Source organism: Gastrolobium bilobum, unplaced genomic scaffold (assembly GCF_033153095.1).
Source record: "Gastrolobium bilobum isolate Gb01-03AN ecotype WA unplaced genomic scaffold, APGP_CSIRO_Gbil_v1 utg54577, whole genome shotgun sequence".
NCBI lineage: Eukaryota > Viridiplantae > Streptophyta > Magnoliopsida > Fabales > Fabaceae > Gastrolobium > Gastrolobium bilobum.
This window is the reverse complement of record NW_026895439.1, coordinates 95,054-115,660: the sequence shown is the minus strand read 5'-3', so window position 1 is coordinate 115,660 and position 20,607 is coordinate 95,054. Positions and strand designations below refer to the sequence as shown.

Here is a 20,607-nt window from a genome sequence, read left to right as displayed (position 1 = left end):
CATCAGCAAAATTTCATTTGTGTAGAGCTTCACATCTCATTGCCAAAAAAAAACTATATTATCGTTTATAGATGCTTTTGTATTTCAAAAAAAAAAATCTTTACAAAACTAATATATACAATTAATAAGTATAACCCAATAAATCCTAACCGTTGATTTACGGAAATCAACGGTTATGATCTAAAATGACACAAACTTATATTCTTTAAAAGGACAAACATTTTTCTCATATACAAAAGATATGTTATTTGCACAATAATCATGAAATAAATTTTAGGCTTTTCAAAAAACCGAAAATCGATCCAATCTAAACCGAAAAAAATTGGATTGGATAGTATCAGATTTGAAAAAAAAATTCAAACCGAATGGATGATTACATGATCAAACCGAAGAGACTGGATCGGATGATTATTGCTTCTAAAACCGATCCAATCCAGACCGCGAACACCCCTAGTGTCATGTTATGTCGACCTATTTTGACACCTATGAAATGATGATTAAAGAACCAACAAAGCCTGGCATAGTTGGTAGATGACTGGATCCCTTAAGTATGTTGACAGGTGTTTGATCTCCGGTCGTGTATATGGAAAAGACTTTGTTGGTAGAGACAAAATTCACTAAGACAATCTCTACACCTCGAAGGAATTAGTCTTCCACTGTCGACTCAGAATATTTCGAGGAAATTCAAAAAAAGAAAAAAAAAAAAAAGACCGTTACACTAATATAAGAAGAGAAAAATATTTCTGCACATACTGGAGATAAGTTATCTGCATTTACTTCAAAAACGACGTCGTTTTAGAATTGAAAGATTAAAAAATTATAATTATAATTATAAAGACTATAATAACCCTAAAATAAATTAAAATTATAAAAATACCATGATTTCTGTCCCAAAACGACGTCGTATTGGGCTTAGTGCAGATAACTTATCTGCATTAACTGCAGAAAAAGGGAACCCATATAAGAAATAGAAAATAATGCGCATTATCTTTTCACTTATTTTTGTCATTATATTTTTTTAATGAAAAATTATGAACAATATGCAAAATCATCATGCCATGATGGAAGCCAATATATATGAATTGAATTGACTTGATTTTAATAAATATAATTAGTCATCATTTAAATAATTTGATTTTTTCTATAACTTCAAGATACGTACATTGAATATCTACCCAATCTAAATTATATATTATTATTAAAAAAAATCTATTTTAGATATCAAAAATTGTAATTCATTATTAATATATAAATAACGTAACTGTAAAGAATTCAAGAGGTTAATGCTGTAGTGGATGAATATACGATGACTTTGATGAACGTATGGTAAAAAAAAATCAATCCTAACTATACCATTTATCATAAAGGTGCTAGTTAAAAAAAACTCATTTACTAAGTTAACTTACGCGTGTCATAAAATTTGGTATTTATCCACTAGGGTTAGCCTAGTGGTTGTGGGTGTGTATAATAGGGTGTCTGTGAGTGTGTGGTTGTGTGTTCTATTCCCTGTAACATACAAAAAAAAATTGATATTTTTTATTGTTAGCGTGATCATCCAATCAAAACTGGCATTACCTTTTCATAATAACAGTGGTGGATCTAGAAAATTCTATGACGGGAGGCGAAAATTTATATTACTATTATGAAAAGGTAATGCCAGTTTTGGTTGGATAATCACGCTAACAATACAAAAATACCTATTAACAATAACCTAATAAAGTTACAGAATTTTTTGCCAATTTTTTCGTTGGAATGTCAATTTTTTGTTTTCGGTAACAGTGGTCCATTGACCCTCTATTTCAATGAGAAACTAGCCTTAAGACCCCATATTTTGTTTGTAATATCAATTTTTTATTGTTTACCTTCATGTCTTCTGGTGTTATAATTGCACTTTCTTTGATTTCTTTATAATCATATTTTCTCCCTTAGCTGTTATTTAGCATCCCTTAGCTGTTATTTAGCAGAAGACACAATAAATCAATTAATGTGTTATTTATTTTTAGCATTTGGTCCCAACTAATAATTGATAATTATTATTGACCTTTTTTCTTTGCCAACAAAGTCAAAACTTAAATACTCTTCTCCTGAGTTCTGACATGACAATTTGTACAAATTTTTTAAGGTTATAAAAAGAAAATTAGATAATCAATCAATATAAAATCAAATTCTAGACAAATTTGACAGGTAGAGTGAATATGCATACTAGCTAAACTCTTCTTTGTATACAACAGAAAAGCCAACTTTCCACATTGATTGGGGATGGTCGGTAGCAGACCAAGAACAAAACTGTTATATATATTGGCAGGTTGAATCTGGTACATAATAGTTATTTCTAATTGGGTACAATGAATGGGTGAACCACTTTTCTTATGAATAACATTGCTTGTCTTTCACTTTTTAAAAGCATTTTCAAAATTATACTTTTTTAGACCATGTTACATATCATATAGTAGAACATACTTTCATATTTTAGAGGGGGCGGGGTCCCACCCTAGCCTCCCATGTAGGTCCGCCACTGCATAATAGTAATATAAATTTCTGCCTCCATCATATAATTTTCTGAGTCCACCACTGACAATGATATCACATGACCTCTATTAAAATGATTCCGGCTCTCCATAAATTAATTAACATTTGGAGAGAGAAAGTGTTAAGATAGATATTACAAGGCGTTTACCAAAAAAAAATAAAAATATTTTTGGGGACATTTGGAACATGGATTATTTTTGGATTTTCGGAAAACTTGTATTGGAAATTCTATTTACCCATATTTGGTAGAAGATTTTTGAAAACTTTTTCGAGAATATGATTTGTGAATAAATTGTATAGCAAAATGACATCCGGGTATTGAAAAAAATTAACATTCTCAATAATATTTAACAATCAACTAAACATAAAATCAGTAAACTTGAGCCAATATTCTCAATACCTATCAAACAACATTTTGATCACTTTCCCATCATATTCTTGGTAATCATGATTTTCGAGCAAAAATAAATTCTTCTCTACTAAAGTTATGAATAACTATTATTTTGTGATGATCACTTCTTAGTGTCATGACTAAATTATAATATTTATTCAAAGTATTAAACATATTTTTTATAAAATATAGGAAAAAGTTCAAAACTCATTACAAAAATTCAAGAATTTTGTGGGGGTCATATTTGCAAGTTGTGGCAGTCTTTGACCCCCACAAAAAACATTTGTAGCGTTCATAACAATCCCCAATTTTGCATGCGCCACAACATATTTTGTGGAGGTTTTCTTGACCTACACTAAAAATCCTCCAGTAATCACTCTTTTTTTTGTAGTGACTCCCCTATGATTTTGCCTTGAATCATTTATATTTTTATGCTTTTGTTTAACTATTTATCCTCCTATAGTTTCTTCCATCTAAACTCATTCTTAGCACCATTAAAAATTAAACTAATTTATCTATTTTTACCCTTCTTAAATAAAAAAATAGACTAAGGATAAAAAAATAAAAAGCAAAAAAATTAAACATGTCTAAATAAAAAAGAAGAAAATGAATTGAAGATAAAAAAAGAAAAAAAATAAGACTAAATATATCATAAACATACAACAGTAAGAGAAACAATTAAAAATTAAAAAAAAATCAAATATGTTAAAAATTTATAATGCTGAGTTTTTTATTTATTTTTTATCTTATTTTTCTTTCATTCTTTTAAAGTGATATAAAAGACTAGATGTGAGAAGAAGAAAAAGACTAAACATATCTAAATCAACAAGAAAAAAATAGACTAAGGATAAAAATATAAAAATAAAAATACTAGTGATTTATTTAATTTCAGTTTCTTTTTTTTTTTTTTTGTTCTTATTTTTTTTCATCTTATTTTTTCATTTCTTTTTTGTCCTCAATCTATTTTCTTCTTTTTGATTTAGTTTACTTTTATTTTAGTTTTTAGTTTTCTATTGCTATTGCAAGTTTTCAATATATTTGGTCTTATTATTTCTTTTATTTTTTTGTCTTTAATTATTTATATATTTTATTTAAATTTATTTCATTTTTTCTTCTGTTATTATTATTTTACTTTTTCTGTAATTGTTTTAAGTTTCAAATATTTTTTGTCTTTTTTTTTCCTTTTTTATCATTAGTCTATTGGATCTTTTCTTCTAAGAAGGCGTAAAATAAGACAAAAATATATTGCTAAAATATACTTACAGAAAAAAAAATTCTATCATTTTATTTTAAATTTATTTTTTGTCTTATTGCTAAAATATATTGGGAAATATACTTCTTATATTGTTACCAAAAAAAGAGAGTTAAACTCACAGTAACCGATTATAATTATGTAGTCCCGAGAATACATAGTTATAATCAGAAAATTATTTTTTTCCCTATCCACGTCAGTAGACAACTTTTGAAGAGAGAAAAAAAAAAATAGATTTAAGATTATAACTATGTATTTATGAAAATACATAGTTATAATCAGTTGTTAAAAAAATATTGCAGCAACATAAGAAAAAAGGAACCCAAATATAATAGACATAATCCAAATTTATTTTATTTGCTTGTAATAAAATTTAGATATATATTTTTAAATTTATATGCATAATTTAAATAAAAAGGATATTATATTTATTTTGACATATTAATAAATTTTTTATAAACATGAAAAGTATTTATAATTGTTACTATTTAATTACATTTTCATAATTTTTCTTGAAATCATTATATACCGACCAAATATTTGTTTATTATGTTATTTTATCATAAAAATGTTGATGCGTTTTTTGTTAATGTTATAATTAAGTATAAACAAAATAAAAAATACATTATCAAAGAATATATATATATAGAGAGAGATATAAATTAAAATAATTATAATAGCATTCAAATGTGTTTTTATTAGAGAGGTGGGGCTTGGGATAGTCAGAAGGATATAAAAAACGGAACAAAACCTACTCACAGGTTTGAAATTGCATATTTTCATGGCTTTTTTTTTTTTTAAAAATAAATTTTTTATCGATACATAGAATACAATATTTTAAAATAAATAAATAAAGTATGTATTTTTAAGTTATTAAAATTAAACGTACTTTAATTTCTATTTTCAGGAGTAAAACGTTAAGAAAGATATATATTAAAAAATTCGAAAAGATAATTATATAACAATAACAATTGTATTATTATATTATATACAAATGATATCAACTGTTTAAGATGTTATATTAAATTTGGAAATGGGAATGGAAAATATTTGAATGTAATTATAACAACTTATTTTGGTATAAAAGGGGGCCGATCCCACAAAACGTTTTTTGATTAAATTAAATTGAGATGTATGATACATAACACGTCACAGAGCCGTTGCAAATTTGCAATGGTACCGGCCCTGCGTGATTCCTTAACCGTTTCGAACAAGGTGTAGACAATGAATTTTTTTTATTTTTGAAAATCTGCCTGAGAAATTAAATTAAATTTTGTTGTATAATAATAATTTTACAAAGGAAACGTCAAAATTAATAGGGTTTTATTAATATCACGTTAAAGAAGATAGTTATTTTATGTCTTTGTGAGCTCCACCACCTAAGAAAAAAAAAAAGATGACACATTTATCGAAGAGTGTGTAGGAGAGAAAATTTATTTTATATAACATGAGAATAATTTTTTTCAAATTAATAACGAGGCTACGTGCGAATATTCCGGATATTCTTTTCCTATCAATTTTCTAGTGCGAGTTCTTTCAACGTAAAACATGCCACTACAAAGTCAAAGCTCACAGGATCTACAAGACTTCAACTACCCACGGATAACGACCAAACCCACCTAAAATATCTTTACAGAAAAATATTATATAAATAACTTATCAGGTATTTTTTTTAACATGACTGTTCAATTTTGATCCCAATTCAAACGATTAAGTAATAAATAAGTTTGAATTCATTAAATAACTTATTTATTACTTAAGGGTTATAAAAGTATTATGTCACAGGATTATGGGTGATTTTCCTGTAGACACAAAAGTGAGAAGAGAGAAAATGATAAAAAAGAAAAGAAAAGCAAAATGGTGGATCCCACGTTTGCATTGTTTCGACAAGGAAATAGTTTTTTTTTCCTGTAACATGATATTTATATTATCCTTAAATGTTTAAGTTACATTCTTTATATTATGCATCAAACAACTTCAATAAACAATAATTAAAGTCAAATCAATCAATAATTAAAATTTGCGGTGAGAAAGCCATTATAATTGATCTTGTGGTATGAGGTTTGTATTAGGTTATGTGTTCAATTTCTTATTATATATAAAAAAAAATTGTGGTTAGACTTATTATTATTATTATATGTGTATAAAATTATCCTGCCATATTTTACGTTGTAAGAGTTATTTTTTATTTTTTTTGTTGTATGTATCACTTATAGAGAAAGACAATTCCTATACAATAGTATTGGTGAGGACTAATTTTGTGGGTTTAAAGTTTAGAGATAAATTATCTTCTATCCACATATAAAAATATGTGATGTCAAATTTTTCTTTTTCTCTTTCTTCTCCTTACATGGTCTCACATGAGCCACACATACTTTAATATATATATATATATATATATATATATATATGAGATAATTTTATTTCCTATAATATGATAAACTTTAAACCCCTAGTTTTATAAGAAAAAAAGACTTAATCACACAAAATGAGACAAAATACTTCTGAAAAACCCACGACTTATATTTTTCATTAGTATCACGAATGATAAAATAATAATCTTTAAATTTAATTTTAATATAATATTATTATAAACGTTTTTACATTATAATTTGATCATATACTCAGTAGTTTATAAAAATTTATTTATTTTGAGTAAACAAATATTATAAATTGTTCACAAACCCAGAGTGCAATTATGGTTACACTGATACTCTTTTCAATAAATGTATACGGCCATTTAGGTCGGGTTAATTTACGTAGAAAAATTCCAAACTACTAAAAATTCAATCATCCCAAACAAAGCCAACATTGATTGGGTTTTTTAACATTAGGTCATTATTTAAAAAATAAAAACTGCATTTCAATGGATATAAAGCTCTATTAAACAACTCACTCCATAATCTAATCAAACAGAAATATTTAGAAATGTTGAGCCTGCTTTGTGAATCTTTAAATAAAAGGAAAACAAGCAAACATGCGGAGGATTTTGCATGCTTTGTTGCACGATAGGGCTTGCCCATGTTGCAAAGGAGAGTGCAATGACGACGCAGAGGTCTTTTAGGACACAACAATGGTGCAAACTACAAAGGGTATCGGACAAAGATATCTAGTCAAGAGACTAATAAATTACTCTTGGATCTAAAATCTATGGATTAAATATCTTAAAGTTTACACTTGAAACTTTAATAAAGTAACATCTCACTTAATATGATACAAACCCCGTGGAAGGGAGGGGAGATGAAAGCATCGAGGGAGAGAGGGAAAGGGATGCAGAAGATACAGTGACCATGGGGAGGAAAGAAGAAGTTATAAGGAGAGGAGAAAGACTTAGAAGACCAGCAAGGTGGACCAAAGACTTTCATATTGGAACACGTGGCTAGTAGGTGACAGATTGAGAGTGATGGTCTTGAGCTCCTTATGGGCTTGTGTGGGCTGTCAGCCCTAGTGTTGCAATTAGTTTCTTAAGTTGTCATGGGCCTGAATCCTTATCAGCCCATTTGTTGAAGTTGTCATTTTTGCTTGTCTTAAATAGCTGAGGAGGAGATTACATAGATGGCTTTTGACTAATAACAGAATTCCCTTCTTCTTCCTCTTGTAATTCTGGAGTTGTCGGCAACCTCGAATTGCCGTTGGTTAATTGCTTTAATACAATATCTCTTATATCTTGACTTGTTCCTATCAATTTGGTGCTTTCATTGAGAGGCAACTTCTGCAGTAACTATGGCAGAGGGAACTCGGAGTAGTGTGAAACAAACAGCAATGGAGGAGTGTGTAACCCGATTAGCAAGGCACGATGAGCAATTCAGTGCGCTGGGTAATCTGTTGAAAGAAATGAACATGAAGTTAACATTGATGGAAGCTAAATGGGATCAAAATCAGAAAAGCAAAACTAAATCTGAAAATACCTCGAGTGAAGGGTTGGGAAGTTCCTTTGGCAACAATGCTTTTAGATCCGTGAAACTCACCATTCCACGGTTTGCAGGTGGGAATCCAGAACCTTGGGTCCACAAAATTCAGCAATTCTATGGGTTTTATACCCTTACTGATGTGGAGAAATTTACACTTACTTCATTTCATATGGACGAACCCGCTGAGGAGTGGTACCACTGGATGGACCGGAATGGAAGATTGAGAACGTGGGAGCAATTTGTTGTAGCTTTGCGTGCTCGTTTTGGCCCATCTCGTTACCAAGATCTGAGAGGGGAGCTTGGGCGTTTGACTCAGCTGACAATGGTGGCTGATTATCAAACTCAGTTTGAGCAGCTAGCGAACCAAGTACGTGATTGATGATATCAGTCTTCAAAGCTACTTCGAATCAGGGTTGAAATCAGATATTCGCAAGGAGGTAAGGATGCATTTACCAGCCACCCTAGAACAAGCAATTGATTTAGCCAAGATAGTGGAGGACAAGGTTAATGATAAAAGTGCTGGAAGAGTTTTTCACAACAGAAATCCTGTGAGTTTTTCAAGTAATACTCAAACCGGACTTCTACCAACACCAACAGCCCCAAGAATTACTAATAACAATACTGGGAACAATAAGGGAGGCATGCCTATGAAGAAATTATCCGCAGCTGAAATGTGGGACAGGCGTGAGAAAGGACTTTGCTACTATTCTGATGAAAAATTCAATAGCAGCCATGTTTGTAAATCCCGAATGTTCATGTTGCTGGTGTCAGATGAATCCGATGACAACCCGGATCGAGAGGGTCTTGACTTGGAGGCAAAAGTTACCAATGAGAAGCTGGGAGGAGAGGAGTTGGTAATGCCCGAAATCAGCCTCCACGTTATGGCTGGGCAGCATTCCACAAGCACCTTAAGGGTGAAATGAAGGATCAACCATACCTCAGTTCAAATTTTGTTGGATGGTGGGTCAACTCACAACTTTATTCAAGACCGTTTGGTGAATTTTTTGGGATTGGAGACAACACCAACTCAAAGGTTTCAGGTACTGGTGGGTAATGAGGAAGTGATGGACTGTTTGGTAATGTGTTCATGTGTGTCTCTCGAGATACAGGGGCATCAATTTTTTCCTGACTTGTATGTATTGCCCATTCAAGGGGCTGAACTGGTTCTAGGTGTACAATGGCTTTCAGAATGGGGTGATGTCACGGTTAATTACAAAAGACTGACCATGCGGTTTGATAGAGATGGACAGGCTGTGGAAATTCAAGGGGAATCCAGTGTCCCTATGGAGGCCATCCAGTTAAATCAATTGCGTAAGTTGACCACTTCTGATTCTGTTGCTTGTCTATACCAATTGCAAGCTGTTGCTCACAGCATAGAAATTCAGCATTCAGCACCAACCGAGATTGATGACCAAGTGCAAGCAGTGTTGAATGAATTCCAGGATGTGTTTGCAAAGCCATCCAGCTTACCTCCAACACGTCATGAGGATCACTGCATTCACCTGGAACTTGGAACAAAAGCCATAAATGTTAGGCCTTATCGTTATCCACATTTTTAGAAGACAGAAATCGAAAAAATGGTAAAAGAAATGCTTGAGTCAGGAGTGATTCGTCACAGTCTCAGCCCTTTCTCCTCCTCGGTGCTGTTGGTTAAGAAGAAAGACGGAACTTGGAGATTCTGTGTGGACTGTAGAGCTCTCAACCAAGTGACCATTGCTAACCGATTTCCCATCCCAACCGTGGATGAAATGTTGGATGAGCTTGCCGGAGCCACCATCTTCACCAAGATGGACCATAGATCTGGCTATCATCAGATCAGAATGGTAGACCGTGACATTTACAAGACCGCATTTCGCACACATGAGGGACACTATGAGTTTGTAGTTATGTCGTTTGGGCTCACAAACGCACCTGCAACCTTCCAAGGAATAATGAACTCAGTACTGAAACCATTTCTCAGAAAATTTGTAATTGTATTTTTTGATGATATTTTGGTTTATAGCAGGACAGTAGAAGCTCACCTGGGGCACCTCCGGCAAGTACTAAACCGCTTACATGACAATCAACTCTTTGCTAAACGTGAGAAATGCTCTTTTGCTCAACCGGAAGTGGATTATCTAGGACATGTGGTCGGAGCGGCAGGGGTTCGACCGGATGATAACAAAATCAAAGCAATCATGCAATGGAAGGAACCCACAACGTTGAAGCAACTTAGAGGATTTCTCAGACTAGCAGGGTACTACAAGAAATTTGTTAAGGGCTTTTCACAGCTCGCGGCTCCTTTAACTTCCTTGCTTCAGAAGGATGCCTTCAAGTGGAACTCGGAAGCAACACAAGCCATGCAACAATTAAAGGAGGTTTTGTCAAATCCTCCAGTACTAGCCCTGCCAGATTTCAGCAAGCCCTTTGTGCTGACCACGGATGCGTCTGGCATTGGGATTGGGGCAGTCCTCAGTCAAGACAACCAACCCATAGCATACTTCAGCCGCAAATTGTCCCCCAAGATACAACAATCATCTACTTATGTGCATGAGCTCTTCGCCATTACAGAAGGAGTGGCTAAGTTTCGTCAGTACCTGTTAGGCAGTAAATTCACCATTAGAACAGACCAGCACAATATCAGAGAACTCATGGCTCAAATCATTCAGACTCCTGAGCAACAACATTTTCTGGTAAAATTATTAGGCTATGACTACACTATAGAATATTACCCTGGTGCTATTAATAAAGTGGCAGACGCTTTATCTCGAGTACATGAAGGGGAGAAAGACACGACTATTGATTAACCGGGGTTGCTAGTCCTGACCACTTTAATTAATCCGTTGCTGGAGTCCATCAAAACTGAGGTCAAGAGCAATTCAGAGTTAAAAGGCATAACAAAAGCAATTGCAGAACAGAAGGAAGGCTTTGAACAATATACCTTCAAAGAGGGCCTGATATTTTTTAAAGGAAGGATCGTTGTTGCCAGTAACTCAGACCAGAAGGTGACTCTCCTGCATAACTTCCACTCTACAATAGTTGGCGGCCATGGGGGAATACGCAAGACTCTTCACCGTGTGTCCACCCATTACTTTTGGCCAAACATGAAGCATGATGTCCAAGAATTTGTGCGCACTTTCCCCATCTTCCAGGTCACTAAGTACCAACCGTTGTCCCCTGCTGGGCTCCTACAGCCGTTGGCCATTCCTCGTGCTGTGTGGGAGGATTTGTCCATGGACTTTATCGTCGGCCTTCCACCTTCAGATGGCAAAACAACCATAATGGTTGTTGTGGATCGACTTTCAAAATACGCCTATTTCTCTACTTTGGGTGGGAATTTTACTGCTTCTAAAGTGGCCTCTGTGTTCGTTTCTGATGTGTGCCGACACCATGGCGTTCCACGCTCGATTGTTTCTGACCGTGACCGTGTGTTCATCAGCAAGTTTTGGCAGGAGCTCTCTCGATTAAGTGGGACTCGCCTCCATTTCAACACCGCCAATCACCCTGAAAGTGACGGACAAACCAAAGTCAAAACCGTGGGCTTGAACAGTACTTTAGGTGTTATACTATGGAAAACCCAAAGAGTTGGGCACAATACTTACCTTGGGCGGAGTTCTCATATAACTCTTCGTTCCATTCATCAATTGGTTCCACCCCGTTCCAGATTTTGTATGGCCGGTTACCCCCTGCTTTGCAACCGTACGATGGAGGAACCTCCCCTATTGAGGTCGTGGATGCACTGCTGGTACAAAGAGATGCCATCATCAGGGATCTCAGGGACAATTTACACCGCACCCGTCAACGCATGAAGAACCAAGCGGACAAGCACCGCTGTGATGTGCAATTTGCTGTCGGTGACCAAGTCTTGGTCAAGCTACAGCCGTACAGACAGCGGACAGTGCAAAATCAGTCGTATTCCAAGCTGAGGCGCAGGTATTTTGGACCATTCCCGATTGTGGACCGTGTTGGACAGGTCGCTTATCGATTGGCACTTCCAGAAGGGTCGCGCATACACCCTGTTTTTCATGTCTCCTTGCTCAAGAGTTCCGTCAAAATGCCTTCTTTCACCCCCCCAGCCCTTACCAGAAACTACTTGGGAGAACCATCCGGTCACAAAATCGCTGGCGGTAGTGCGTTCCCGCACTGTGACGCAAGGGAAAGGCTCAGACTTTCAGATCTTGGTGTAGTGGCAAGGCTTGCCTTTAGAGGATGCTTCTTGGGTGTCACTTGCTGATTTTCGTACAGCTTACCCCAACTTCGATCTTGAGGGCAAGATCGATTCTTTAAGGGGAAGGGGAAATGATACGAACCCCATAGAAGGGAGGGGAGATGAAAGCATCGAGGGAGAGAGGGAAAAGGATGCAGAAGATACAGTGACCATGGGGAGGAAAGAAGAAGTTATAAGGAGAGGAGAAAGACTTAGAAGACCAGCAAGGTGGACCAAAGACTTTCATATGAGAACACGTGGCTAGTATGTGGCAGATTGAGAGTGATGGTCTTGAGCTCCTTATGGGCTTGTGTGGGCTGTCAGCCCTAGTGTTGCAATTAGTTTCTTAAGTTGTCATGGGCCTGAATCCTTATCAGCCCATTTGCTGGAGTTGTCATTTTTGCTTGTCTTAAATAGCTGAGGAGGAGATTACATAGATGGCTTTTGACTAATAACAGAATTCCCTTCTTCTTCCTCTTGTACTTCTGGAGTTGCCGGCAACCTCGAATTGCCGTTGATTAATTGCTTTAATACAATATCTCTTATATCTTGACTTGTTCCTATCATAATACCTCTTCTATCCTTTTTTAAATTTAAGGGCATGTTTGGTGTGATGTACAGGTCTGATAGTATAAATTTATACTATACGCTATGAAAATTTTAGTTGTTTGGTGTAATCATCGTATAGTATAAGCTTATACAGCAGAATCCCTTTATATGTCAAAATAATGTATAACTTAATCAGACCTAGGAGGGCAGGATTAGGACTTATAAGATATTGATGTATTAACCAATGCAATTCTCAAGAATTATTTTATTATTTTAATATTAATATATTAAATAAAAAATAATTTTTCAATATATAATTTTTTTAAATATTAGATATTTTTATTTTATAAAAATTAATATATTTTTGGACACACTAATCAACAGATTTCTATAAAAATTAATATCATCTAATATATTTGGAAAAAATTATATAAACTCATTATTAAAAGGTATTTTTGTCAAAAATATTTATTTTTATCCTATCCACTATTATACATTGCATTACCAAATATTGGATGATATTATCTTATACAATATCATGTCAAACGTTGGATAGTATTCAAATTTAATCATGTCTTATACAAGCAGGCCTTATACTATCAGGCCTGATTCAATTCACTCAACTAAACACCTTGAAACCTAAGCCTCTTTCTCTCCTATTGGACGCCTAGCTAGCCTTCCTTCTGGTGTTCGATTGGTGGCTTTTAAGAAGTGTTCTTGCATCTTGACGTAGGGTGGTGTGCATCTTGACGTAGGGTGGTGTGGATCAACATTAGAGGGTTTGAACCTTCAAACCTTACACTGATCACTTTGGAGTTTTGAATCACGAATAAAGGTATCATTACGTCCTAAAGTATGTATCTTAATTTGCATGTGTATTTCCGCTCTTGAAAAATTCTGTTTTCATCCTCACATGCCTACGGCCTTCAAGGCCATTTTCTTTCAGGAACTTCATGAGTATACATAGAATATTCAGCTAAGACAGGAAACTATCTTAAATCCCTTTTTCTTTGCTTTAGTTTAAATTTGCTTAATTGTTGAATTTTTTTTAGTTGTTTTGAAAAAAAAAAACCAAGCCACTGTTTTTGTGAAAATTCTGGAAATTTTTAAAGTTTTCTCAGTGCTTTTAATTGGAAAAATGACGGGAATTTTTAATCAGTAATTGATTCAGAGCATGATGATGTGCTTACATAATTTTTTGATAATGAGTATCTTGTAATAAGTGACATGATTTATTTAATATTTTCTTTAGTGATGAATTTTTTTGAGAAAAAGAACAGGAAAATTAATGTGCATTCATAGCCGTGAGGTTTTGAGCCTATACAGAAAATTTTTATTGAGTGTGCATCCCACTGAATGAAAGACTCTAGAACTCGCTTCGTTTCTTGCTTGAAATGGTCTGTGATATATTTTGTAGAAATGATAGAGGCATGTTCTTTCTTTAACCAGATGGCCAAATAGCTAACCTGTGTTGATATCCCTTAGTTAAGCCCCCTTGAGCCTAGACTTGTTATTCATTAAAAACCTTTGAATATGAATAGCCATTTCCCAAATAAATCCTCACCTTAATTAAGGAGTGGATGTACGTTGTGGTTGCACAAGTTTTTGATGTCTAGAAGTACAAGTAAAAAGGGCAAAGCCCAAGGAAGAAAATTTGGTTAGAACAAAGAAGAGTAAAAATTGCTCAAAGAAAAGAAGTGATAAGAAAGAAGAAAACATGTTCTGAGAAAAGAGAACGACAAACAAGAGAAAAGTTCAAAAAAAAAGGAATGGACCAAAAAGGATAAAGTTGTTTACAAATTGTAAACGATTACATTTATTCCTCTTTGAATCTGGATTTTAATCTTGGAGCTCATTCTCTAAAATTTTCCTTCCTTTAACCAGGCCAAGTTATAACCCAAAGCAAGACCTCTTGATCTGTTGGATATGTCACAATAACTGTGGAGAGCGAGAATATAATCAAGCTTATGGTAGTGATGATTCAGTGGGATACGAGTGAAACACCAACGATCTAAACAGTTGAGTGTGAGTGAATTGAAATCCTAGTGAGGGAGGGTTTCAGGAATTTTTCCTTGTTCTTAATCTTAAGGAATTTCATTAAAATTTTAACTGATGGATTATGAAGCTTGTTGTTTTGATGTATCATTCTTTAAAGTCTGAATGCTCTGTAGTTATTTCTCTGATTGAATCCTACCTATAAAATCCATGGAATTGAAAGGTCCTATTTTTCCAGTAGTTTATTCTAATTGATTGCTGAGGACAACAATATTCAAATATGGGAAAGGTTAATAAACCCGTGGTTTACTATGTTTTTAGGCTAAATTATACTGGAAATATATCATGGATTGCATGGAAATTAAGGTTTTACACCATAAAGTCATAAAGATTGAATATCTAGCTAACATATTGTAATATTTCTTATTTCAAGGGATTTTGACATCCATCAAGGCTTTATAGAGCCAAAGGAATGCAACAAGATGATTGAAAGCCTCAAAGAAGCAAGATTACAAGTGTGTACAAGCTAGAAGAGAACGTTTTAGCGCCCAAGAAAGCGTTAAAACGCTCAAATGAAGGAAAATTGAAGAAATCCACTGGAAAAGGACGTTTTAGCGCACTCCAGAGCGCTAAAACACTCTAATAGCAAGTTTTCACTCTTCGAAGAGGATGTTTTAGCGCCCAACAACGCGCTAAAACACCCTAAGGCAGACAAGAATTCACTGGGAGGACGTTTTAGCGTCCAAACATCGCGCTAAAACGTCCATATGCGATCAAATCCAGGCCTATGGAAGATTCTACATCTTAATCAAGATTTGAACCTAATTTGAGGAAGATTAGAAGAGAAATTAAAAGATATATTCTCATCTATAAATAGAGGGCCTTGAGACCAATTGAAGAGATTCATTCAACAACGGAGAAACGTCTGAAGGAGCACAAGGATGAATCCTGTTGCGGAGCATGGGAGCACTGAGGAACCAAGTCAACATCACACCAATGGAGGCTTGGGGTTATCTTTCTTTATTATTGTTTTTCAATTCAGCATGCTAGGCTAGTCTTTTATGTAGTTAGGGTAGATGGAACCCAATTGAATCTTTATGTTTATGAATTAAATTGTCTCTAAATTCTTCTTTTTTTTTATATTTGAATGAATTTATCTGGTTTTAATACTTTCTATGAGTTTGCTCCTTATAGATTGATTTAGGGGAATTGTATGACAATAAGGATGTTGGTGCATGAACCCTGATTTGATAAATTCATCATAACCCTTGTGATCTAGGGATAGACATAGGGCAATTGTGCAATCTTTCAATTCTTGATCTTAATGCATGTTTTCTTGGGGAATAATCGGGGAACTAGAGTTCTTTCAAGATCACATAGATTTAGGGTAACAAGGAATTGAGCCCTAATTAACTTAGAAAAAATTGATTGGCATTATATTAAGAGCAGATTCTTGATTATTTAATTCATAACATAAAAAGGAGATTTGGGGAAGTCGAAACCCTAACTACGCTTGTTTTAAATTCTTAATCAATCATCTTTTCTAATTGCTTCTTTAATTCTGAATTTTTAATTGCATGTTATTGCTTGTTTTTAATTTCAAATATCTTCATCTCAACTTTGATTGTCCAACTAAACCGTTATTAGCGAACTAGTGTTTGAAAATCCGATCCTCGTGGGAACGATCTTGTACTCAGTACACTTTATTACTTTTACGACCGGTGCACTTGCTGAGTCACAATAGTTATCTTAGTCTTTTTTATCTTGGATATTCACGGACGCAAGCCTTTAAGTCATTTGCAACTATGCAAATAGATGTCCTTGATCCTGATTTCCATGATTTTTACAAGGATCGAACTGAAAGATCTTTTCGTGAAAACCAAATACGGGTTGTGTATGATTTTTTAGAGCGATTCCTAATTGGATAATTTTATTTTTCTCTTACAATATAAATCGTAAGCATAGAGATAAAGTTGTGGAGAATAAGATTTTTGAGGAAGTAATTTTTTTCAAATGATGATCGTCGATGATATGTTTTTTTCGTTCTTTCTTCAATCGAGTATGTGTTTTTAGTTTTGGAGGATGTGATTTTCGTTCCCAGAATTTTCTGTCTTGGTTGTCGACAGAGAGAAAGAGGAGGAGAGAGAAAGGGTGTGGGAGGAAGTGAGGAGAAAGAAAGAAGAAAAAATGTTTATTTTATTCCGCAAATATCCACCATTGGATGAGATTGTAATCTATAGGTGTTGAAAGAGATAGGAAAAAGTAGACGGAATAAGAGTAGGTAGAATAACGTATCCCCAAAAAAATTGTATACGACTAATTGTAAAAATTAATTCTTTTAATATAATATGGCAATATTATGTTACAAAATTTTAATTTTTACCATTAAATAAGTCATTTATAATAAATAAGATTTGTGTAAGTCCCATATACAATTTTTTCTAAAAAGTAAGTCATATATTTCCAATACCACTTATCTTTTTTTTTTTTTTTAAATTAATATATACTAAGTTATACAATTTTTATTAAAGAAAGTTTTACATGAGCCAACGTTTTTTGGTACTTTATGGCAAAAGATAGTTTACATTAATACTTAATTATAATTCTGTGAAATTTAAATTGTTAGGAGTTAAATTTGGTTTAGTGATGTTGTTAAAGATATAACATATAAAATTGGTAATACGACCTTCCCTTAGCAATTTAAATTTTTGGTTGAATTGATCACGAATTCGATCTTCACCACTCATGTTTTCTAATAAAAAAATTTCCGACACCCACATTTCAATCCTAAAAAAGCCTCTTGGCGTGATGGGTACGCGATTTTATATTTCAATCCTTGATATAGTGAGCTTGTGTATATCGTCCACTCTTCAATTCTATAAGGATCTTGGAGTGAGGGATGTGTCAAAGATATAATACATAAAATCATTAATATTATCTTCACTAAATAAATAGTTGTTTACATGAGATATAAAGAAGAACATTTGATCCTAAAATAATGATACTAGCTAAAAAATTATTTCAACCCAAATAACTTAAAACAATTAAGTGATGAGAAATAAAATAAAAAAGTCATCCACTAGCTTTGATTTCATAACAGGAAGAAATCAATATACATATCTTTTCTTTATTCTTCTATATTTCATTTTATAATAAAGAGTATGTATTTACATCCTCGATTGGTGCTTGGAATTTTATATAAAATGAAAAAACCAAGCTCAATGATTTTAGCTGCTGCATATTGTTGTTTGCTCATGATCTGTTGCATGGATTTGACCTTAACCGAAAACACAGAAAGCGAAGAAACTGAAAAGCTATATATTGATTGATGAGGATTAATCAGTCAACGAGAGGAAGATCCTGATCCAAACATCTGATCAAGGAGGATGACAAAGGCCATAGCGAGAGTGGTGTCCATGTCAGGCTCTATGATCAGACGGAAAACATCTGCACCAAAAGCTACCCCTCCTGCCACAGCAGCCTCTTTCCTCTTTATCTCTGCAACCTTTCTCCTCTTATTGTCGTAAAACGTGCAACAACGTTTTGCGTATGACCCCTCGATCTCATACGCTATTCCATTTTTCTTATGATCATCGTCGCTGAGCACGTGTGCCAAACACTTGGTGTTGAGGATGTTGACGTGCTTCCTCGCTCTAAAAAGGGGTTTGATGGAGGCCTCGGCCTCTCCCTCTCCTTCAAAGACAAGCCAATTGTCTACCAAACTCAACCTCTGAATCTGATTCATCCATAATGAACTTGTAATTAAGAGAATGAATAATAAAGGAAAATTAAGGCAAGTTTGATTGTGTCCTTTTTTTTTTTTTTTCCTTAAAACTATTTTGTAGAATAGTTATATGTAAAAACAGAAAACAAAAACAACTTATAAGGTTATTAACAAACTGAGTTTTTTAGACAAACTGAGTTTTTTAGTTCTGAAAACTAAAAAACTGTAGAACAGTAAACAGAGCCTTCTAAGTTATTTTTGTTTTCTGTTTTATCATATAACTATCAGAAAAATATTTCTGCCAGTTAATTATCTGTATTTATTTTTAAAACGATGTCGTTTTGGAATTGAAAGATTAAAAAATTATAATTATAAAGATCATAATAACCCTGAAATAAAATTAAAATTATAAAAAATCATGATTTCCGCCCTAAAATGACATGGTGTAACTTATCTGAAATATCTGCAAAAAAAAAAAATGAATCCTATAACTATTTTACAAAACAGTTTTTAAAAAAAAAAACACAATCAAACAGGTCCTATTCTCTAAATTTGATTCTAACAACTGTTACCGTTTTTAATTTTTTTTATAAAACAGACCTTATCGACTTTATCAAACATATTTTTTTGTTTTGAAAATTAAAAAACTGTTTTTAAAAACTGATTTCAAACAAGCTGTTAAATTGTGTGACTGCAATTAGAAGTTAAGATATATGTAGGTAGGTACCTTGCGGCGGATGGTGAGGAGAGGTATGCCGGCAGCGTCCATGAGAAGTATCTCATCCTTATTTGCTGCAATATAGTTATCAACCCTAAAAACCAGATTCCCATGGCTATCGAAGACGGTGAATCCATTGCAGTTTGGTAACAGAGACTTGTTCCACACTGTAAGGACCACGCCATCTGTGGATGCCTTTTGCCTCTCCCACGTGACACATGCACGGGCTGCGTTTGGGTATACCTTTGTCATTGCTCCAACTTAATTAGCTCACACTCTGTTCAACCCGCAAAACAAAACAACTTTCTATACAACTAACTTTGGTAGAGGGCATAAATCTTTTTCCTTCTCCTCCTGTAATATATAGGAGAGGCTTGTAATATATTTATTTATTTATTTATTACAAGGTTCAATGGTTAGTGCTCTCTGCTAAGTGGTCCCAAACTTGTAATTGGGCAGCCACTTGGGTTATTATCATATGACCATTGACCTAATTAATAGGACGAGTGCGCCACCTTCGCATGATCGGTCAGTGCTATTGAAATGATTAAATTGGAGAAATAACCAGAGAGAAAGACGTTTGGTGATTGGTCTTAAATATCTTCATTAATATATGTATGTATGATAACATACTTAATTAGATTGTAGTTAGCAACTCACGTATAGAATACCATTTTATCCTAATCCTTTGCTAAATGGATAAATTGTAAATAATGCCACGAGATGGGTGGTACTTTTATATTCAATCAATCAAACATAAAATCAGTAAATTTTAATTAATATTTTTTGAAATATTTTGATTTATTAAATAATTTTTTTGTAGTATTTCTGAAAAATTCATTTTTCCAACGTATTTTGCAAAATTCTGATTCTCAATAATAAATAATAGAAAAATATTTCTTCAGTTACTGCAGATAAATTATCTGTATTTACTCTCAAAATAATGTTGTTTTGGAATTGAAAAATTAAAATTAAAATTATAAAGACTATAATAATCATGAAATAAATTAAAATTACAAAAATACCATAATTTCTGTCCCTAAATGACATCGTATTAGACTTAATACAGATAATTTATCTGCAGTGACTGCACAAAAAACGAACTCAATAAATAAATTTCTCTTTTGACTAAACTTTCCCTTAGCTTTACGTTCTCAACTACTACTTCTGTTATTTTTTAAATGTTTTTTCAGATATACAGTTGTATAAGAATTTGAAAATATTGAGTATTCTAAATCATAAATAAAAACAAGCATATTTGTTTGAATAATCTTTTATTGAAATATTTAAAATATTTTTATTACTTTATTAAAAATTTTCTTTCACAATTAATATGGAAGGTAATGTTAAAA

At 33.3% G+C, this 20,607-nt stretch overlaps 1 protein-coding gene across 2 annotated transcripts; it reads right to left on the bottom strand.

The window, feature by feature from the left end:
• Positions 1 to 17,805: 17,805 nt before the first annotated feature.
• On the bottom strand, positions 17,806 to 19,574 carry LOC133311443 (protein LURP-one-related 8-like). 2 transcript variants are annotated; one of them, XM_061512501.1, is made up of 2 exons: positions 19,265 to 19,574; positions 17,806 to 18,549 (listed from the first exon to the last, which is right to left on the bottom strand). In XM_061512501.1, the coding sequence occupies exons 1-2, from the start codon at positions 19,505 to 19,507 to the stop codon at positions 18,157 to 18,159; spliced, it is 636 nt and encodes a 211-aa protein (XP_061368485.1). In that variant the 5' UTR covers positions 19,508 to 19,574; the 3' UTR covers positions 17,806 to 18,156. The 2 variants fall into 2 exon arrangements, with proteins under 2 accessions (XP_061368485.1, XP_061368492.1); XM_061512508.1 differs by having other exon boundaries at positions 17,806 to 18,543.
• Between the last annotated feature and the right edge of the window lie 1,033 nt (positions 19,575 to 20,607).